The sequence below is a fragment of the Pundamilia nyererei genome, unplaced genomic scaffold (assembly GCF_000239375.1).
Source record: "Pundamilia nyererei isolate P.nyererei 1_Seehausen unplaced genomic scaffold, PunNye1.0 scaffold00002, whole genome shotgun sequence".
Classification (NCBI taxonomy): Eukaryota; Metazoa; Chordata; class Actinopteri; order Cichliformes; family Cichlidae; genus Pundamilia; species Pundamilia nyererei.
Window position 1 is genome coordinate 4964239 of NW_005187403.1, and position 7020 is coordinate 4971258.

The window sequence follows — 7020 nt, forward strand, 5'->3', positions numbered from 1 at the left end:
AACATTTTTTCAAGTCAAGTCTAAAGTCATAAAATTAATGACTCGAGTCTGACTCGAGTCCAAGTCATGTGACTCGAGTCCACACCTCTGGTATGTACTATACTACATACAAGCAATTCATGTGCTCATGTCACTCTCAAGATATTGTGCACAGTGCTGCAAGGGAGAGAAAGCAAGTTAACTATACAAGCTCTTTTCTCTGATGTTGGGGAAATAACAATAAACATGGAGGGGATGCGAAACCATGAGCAAAGGAAGAATTTTATGAATAGCTTTACAAAGATGCTCGAACCATCTCAAACCATTTCTAATGCTACAGTCACATCAGGATAAACAATGGTTGGAGACTGGACACAACAAAAACTATTGCATTTAACTTAAGACCTCTCTGAAATGTTTTCCTGGAAGTTGGAGATTAGATCTGTGACCATCTGCAGTTATTTGCACTTTTTAAAATGACTTTCACGCATCAACTGTGAGTCTGCAGTTGAATGTAGTCATTGGTAATCAGTTCCATTTTATTTGCAATAATAGGGGAATTAATCGGTCTACAGACACAGAAATTAACATTTAAAATGTATCCTGACTGCCGTCAGAACCTCATGGACAGAAGCAGAAGTTCCTCCACAAATAGATGCTTCAGGACAGATACTTTAATGCAAAATGACATAGGCACATCTCTCTATAAACAGAAATATAACCAGAATACAACTGGCTGGTAACCGACTGAGTTCAGTCCTCTATTGCAAAGAGACAAGTAAAACGAACTCCAGACTGCTTCACACTGACTGACATTTGTTGGAAAACTGTCCAGTTTTATAAATTAAACAGCAAATGTTTGCTTATTCTCTTATTCTCAATCGAAGTCCTATTTTTGCTCTAGTGTGACTGAGCCGCAGCAAGCAGCAAACTGCATGCTGGTCAAAGAAAGAGCATAAGTCACAAAGTCAAACACACCTCTTTAACACTGATGTCACCTACCATTTCCTCTCCCTCTGCCAAGTACCTCCTACTGCTGAGTGCAAAGTGAAGTCAGCTCCACAGGAAGAAGGGGGCTTTCTGAGACAGCAGAGAGAAGGGGAGAGACATCAAGTTGTTGTGTGGGTCGTCTTTCTTTTAAATTTAGAAACGAGGACCTCTGTATACGTCCTGTACATTCTTGCAAATAAAGTCTAAAACACAAGGAAACTCTTTAACACTAATTTCACTGGTGCATCAGTTTCTGCAACTGATGCATCATAATATACAGCATTATATGATAATGTGTCTGGGTCAGATAGGTTGCAAAATAAATAATAATGTATGTTTCTCTCTGCATTTAACCCATCAACTCAGTGGGCTGCCACCAATCTAGCACCTGGGGAGCAGTGTGTAGGGACGGTACCTTGCTCAGGGGTACCTCATGGTAGCCGTTCAGTGGATTTGAACCCCCAACCCTTCCAACCATGGGGTGATCACTTTATCTACTGAGCTATCCCTCAGCAGTATAAAGCTGCTGTTGTATATAATGAACCCATTTTTTTATTTTCACATTTTGTCTTTTTAAGTTGGCTTTTTATTAAACAGGATAATACAGAAGGCTGAAATTTTGCTGCATGAGCTTTTGTGTTCACACGATTCAAAAGAAAAACATTTGTCTCACATACTAATTAAAAAAGCACTTTTTAAATTCGTTTCAAGGTTGTTATTGCATTCAGTATTGCACGCTGTGATCATCTTATTATTTGGAAAATGATTTACAGTATATGTGACATTCGAATGATCCTGTAGTATAGTATCTCACTATATGAACACTTATAAATGACCCATAATATTTTACATTAAAGCTGAAATAGACTACATGTTTTGGACTTCAGTCAGTCTGTCAGTAAGTCAATCATGTTTTGATATCAGTATCACCATATTTTTATGTAAATGTTCAGTGAGAGAACTCCTGCACTGCATCTGGGAACCGTTTGCTGTAGAAAATCTAGTTCATGACAGGAGACTTGTAAGAGGAGAATGAAGAAAGAGACAGAATGTGCAGTGGCTTTAGAAGAGGACTTTCACCTTGGAAAGTGTGGTTAAAAGCCAATGTGAAGCTAGAAGTTAGCACTAGCACATTTTTAGCATGCATGTGCACGTAGGTGGTTGTGTAGAACAGAGACAAGAACTTTTTTTTAAAAAAAACTTTTCTATATGTTTCCCACCTATCGGGGATATATTATATGTTTTGATACATTCTTACTGCACTTCTTTCATTTTAGAATCACACAGATGCAGCAGCAGAAGGAGAACCTGACGGTGCAGGTGAACGATACTGTAGCCGAACAGCTGGCCCTGGAGGAAGAAGCTGCTGGTTTAAAGCTTGCCTTGGGTAACATCACATCATCCTTACATCAGCTGGCTCTGACAGATGCCAGCCCATATCCGGAGGCTGATCACACTCAGTTCAACCAAACCAAACATCTAACCAACTTTACAACAGAGGTCAGTTTAATCTTCACTACGATTTCAAGCATATTCTGTTGCATTTTGAACCAATAAATCAATCATTTCATTCTAATTAGTGTGGGTGCTGCTTATATAAGGAACCACTCTGGTTTGTTTAACTTGGGTCATAGAGAGATAGAGGTATGGGGAATTGGAAGTTAATGTCACTTCGTTTTTTTCTCATTTAATATTTGGCAAGGAAAGACGCACACTGAGGCACAGGAGAGAAGATTCTGGCAGCTTCTGTTGCTCACAGGGCACATGTTGTTCTGGAGGGGGGGTGATTACCACAGCAGCATGTCTGAGCAGAATACACTGTTAAATGACCCAGAAATATGCTAAGGTGCCCTTTGTGTACGTGGTAGTTGAGAAAAGTAGAGAAAGCAATTTAAAAAAAGATCTTTATTCTAATAGAACTGTTGCTTCTTGTTATCCCCTTTCTTGTGTAGTGGGGTGAGACCCTGGTGAAACAGACAAAAGAACTGGACCAGCAAGTTCAGACTCAAGACGGTCTCATTGCTAAGGTCAGAGAAGTGGTGGAGCCTTTACTACAGACAGTCAACAACAGCATGGAAAGCGTGAATAACGTCAGCAAGGTAACCACACTAAGTGTTTGCTAGTATTGATGGTTATTAGCCATGTTAACAGCATAGTTCTGTGAATTATTAAAACACAGACATGTATGTTAATTTATTGTTATTCTTTCTATGTTCATTCTATCACTACGTATAGTGATACAGCAAAACCTTAAACACCAAAGAAATGAGTCATATAAACATATTTTTTGTTCTTCTTCTTTGCAAGCTACATTTTCATTGTATAAGGCAAAGTAATCAATTATAGATATGCATGACAACACATTTCACAGACCCCAGAGTTTAGCGAAAAGTATTTACAATCAACAATGTGCACGGAGACGTAAGGTATGTGCAATGTCAGCAACGTAGGCGTAATGTTCGTCGTCACTGTTCGTTTTGAGATCAGCTAATACAAATCCATCCATTCTCTTCCGCTTATCCTTTTCAGGGTTGCTGGAACCTATCCCAGCTGTCTTAGGGCGAGGGGCAGGGTACACCCTGGACAGGTCACCAGGCTGTCACAGGGCTAACACATAGACACAGACAACCATTTGTACTCACATGGGCAATTTAGTGTTTCCAATTACCCTATCTATGGAAGGAAGAGAGAGAGATAGATAGAAAATTACAGAAGAATATTTTGTTACAAACACAATAATTGAACAAAATATAACATGAAACACAATAAACATTATTGCAAAGATTTAATAAACTACACTTGACTTTACTGACTTCTTGCTTTATCCTCCTTCTCTTGTACTAAAGCTGCAAACTCAAGCTCACGGAGCAAAAGTTGTGACTTTGTCATCAGTTGTGACAGGCAAAGAGGTGGAATCAGAAGCAATCTCTCTTCACAGACAACTAGAACGTAAGCCTCTATCTTTTTGACGTACATTATTGCTTTTGTTGAATGTACAACTAAATTATTTTGCTTAAATTGAAATGTCAAGTACTGAGATGAAAAGAAAACCACCGTATGACCCAGAGACTCGTGTTTTAATATAATAGATATGTCATCACGGTTGTAATGTCTTGACCCATTTGTCACGTATTGAGCACAATAGCGGCTTCTGTAGAAAAACAGAAAGAGCCAGAATGTTTTGAGTCGTTCTAGCTTAAACTTCATTAATTAAATATTGACATTTATGAAACATAAAGAGAGTCTTAGGTTATTTTGTCTGCTTGGACAGTCAGTAATAGTAGAGAGTAATAAAGAGTGGATAAAAAAATTAAATTCACCCAGTACACAGTGACCTTTATAGCCAAATATTTTTTTAATCTAATACAACTTTGATTATGCCTTAATCCTAATAACATCCATCTGCTTGAATCTCCATTCAGGCATGGTTACACAGTGGCCCCGTCAACAGGCGCAGACCAAGGCTGCAATCAAGAAGGCAAGACCCTTGGAGGAAAAGATCCTGCCTGATGTCAGGAAGAAAGTCGCAGAGACCAAGAAGATGCTTAAACCAGCTCTGGAACACTCCAACATCTCAAGTAGCACGGCAAAGGACGCCGAACAAAAAGCGCATGCTGTGGTAAAGGTGTGAATACTTGTTTTTCCAACCATAACACTGAACAAATGGGATTATAAATGATGGATGTTAATTGGAGAATTGCTAATTTGTGGAATTGACAACATTTTTGCAGTAAGTCAATCATTTTTTTTGTGTGATACACAAAACAAAATTCCTAATTTGTTCAAAAGTATAGCTTCTGATTAGATGATGTCACAAATAATAATGTTCCAGTTAATCTCACCCAAAGACCTTCTAGAGTAACAACTCTGGGAAGTTATTTTGACTTTAAAAGTCCCAGTCAATGAATTAATAGAGAGCCATAGCTTAACTTCAATAGTCACTGAGGCATAAAAACTGCATGTATAATATCACAAGTCAAATGTGAAAAAAAACCCTATGAAATAAGTTGTGTTTTCCTACTTTTTTGCAACGTTTTACACCAAGGATTAATTTAAGCTCAATTCAAAGTGTTAATACAATCAGCATATTTGGCTCATATCAACACCCGACCAGCTACTGTGCTAATTCAGATGATAAACACACAGCCAAGATCAGCCACCAATGCACTTTACAGCCACTACACAAACCCAACCCCAAGCTGTGTGCATGCATCAGTTGCAGATTATTGATTCTTTGGAGGAAGAAATGTAACGATCGCCATCTCTGACATTACAGAATTCCCCAGAAAATTTCTCATCAGGATTCCTTGAGTGCCACATCTCTCTACTACAAGTTCTCATCACATGATACTGCTGTTCTGTCAAGTGCTGATATTAAGTGTCTGTGCCTTAAGGCTAACATCTAATGGTGCTCTTTTGATTAGCCAAGTCTGTGCTGGTATAAATCTTAAGTTTGTCTACGAGGGCACCAGGTTCATTTTACTGATGGGAGTTTGACTGTTATGTTTTCACTCAGTTTTGACGTTTATTTTTACTCACTATCAAAAAAGGCCATATGTGATGCTGTCACATATTGCCGATCACAGCGGTACTTAAATGCTGATTAGGCGATTGTTAGCATGCTAACATATAAAATAAAAAGCTAAGCAAACATTAAAGTAGCACTCACAATCCACAGATCCATAGATCTCTTAGTGGTTTTTCATAAACATTTCAGAATATTTCCAGTAGTCATTTGCTAACCTTTCCCTCATTTTTGTGTTTAGGAATCCAAAGCCATTCTGACCCAGGCTAAGCATACCAGGACTGCATCTGCTCACCTTAGCTCCAATATAGACTCTGCCTTAGAGCAACTGTCAGTGCAGGAGTTGCTGACTGATAGAGCTAACACCCAGATTACCTCAGAGGTATTTAACACAGCCATACACATATTTGAAGGAAAAAATCTATGCATATCGATCTGTTCATCCTGCGTGCAGCTTAAAAGACTGTTTCTAGAGCATGTCTTGTAATTCTCAGCCTGGGGTGTCTCTGGCCAGCGTAAAGGAAGATATGGAAGCAGCCAAGCTCCAGCTAGAGGCCTATTCTGTTACACTAACTGAGCTAATCAGCAAGATTGGTAAGTCACTACTTTTTGCTCTTCTGTGTCTATAAAACCCATAAATTTTCATTATACCTTAAATATCAGCCCACTAAAGAGCTCGGTGCCTTTTAATGCCTCATTAAACATGGAAATACTCCTCAGACCGTAAAACACGAATAACTGCTGTGCACAAGTCCGAGCAGCATTTCCTTTAGGTCTGACATATATATCTGACCTACTGTATGTCCTCTTTGGTCAAATCATTTTTATAATTCATTGGAAGGTTGAATTATTTTTTGAGGTTTTGCACTTTGTGGTCAGTTCTACTGTGCTTGAGAGAATAATCATCCAATCACTGCAATTAGGTCATGATGCTGGGTTATGTGCTGTTTGAATAAGTGAAGTAGGACAGCCATTAATAAACCACAGTCTAAAAAAAACAGATCTTTTTCAAGTCTGTTATGCAGCATTTTCTTTTTCTGTCCTCCCTCCAGATGGGGATGTGCCACTGGAGCGATTTCACCGGATCTTGAACGAGACAGCGCACCGTCTGAGCATGCTTCGCGGGAGTGTAGAGAGCCCAACGCTAGGCTCAAAGATCCAGAAGCTGCAATCGGCCGCTAAAGAGCAGCAGAGCCGTCTGTCCCTCATTGAACAGGACATACAGGAGATCACGGAGGAGAGAGACAGTCTCAGAGACATTGCCTTAAACCTGCCCCAGTCCTGCCCCGAGGCAACCGGAGCAGGCAAAGGATAGATGCTATAGATGACGAGCATTACATCATTGATAGCTGAACATCAGAAAAGTCTGGGATGATTTTGTTAAGAGAAGGAGTTGCAGTGATTTTGTGTTCAACTTCAGAAAAAGTCTTTTTAGATTTTTCCTTTTTTGCCCCAAGGTGCAATTCATTTTACCTCCACAGCAGACCGACACACACACACACACACACACACACACACACACACAC

General features: G+C 39.3%; 1 protein-coding gene across 1 annotated transcript in view; it reads left to right on the top strand.

The window, feature by feature from the left end:
• The window catches only part of LOC102215187 (laminin subunit gamma-3-like), a 17974-nt gene extending 10974 nt beyond the window's left edge, over positions 1 to 7000 (top strand). Inside the window, exons 5-11 of the mRNA XM_005720219.2 lie at positions 2247 to 2469; positions 2922 to 3068; positions 3816 to 3918; positions 4392 to 4594; positions 5736 to 5876; positions 5989 to 6088; positions 6547 to 7000. Of these exons, the coding sequence (XP_005720276.1) occupies positions 2247 to 2469; positions 2922 to 3068; positions 3816 to 3918; positions 4392 to 4594; positions 5736 to 5876; positions 5989 to 6088; positions 6547 to 6809 (1180 nt within the window). The 3' untranslated portion in view covers positions 6810 to 7000. The remainder of the gene's footprint in view (positions 1 to 2246; positions 2470 to 2921; positions 3069 to 3815; positions 3919 to 4391; positions 4595 to 5735; positions 5877 to 5988; positions 6089 to 6546) is intronic.
• Positions 7001 to 7020: the final 20 nt, after the last annotated feature.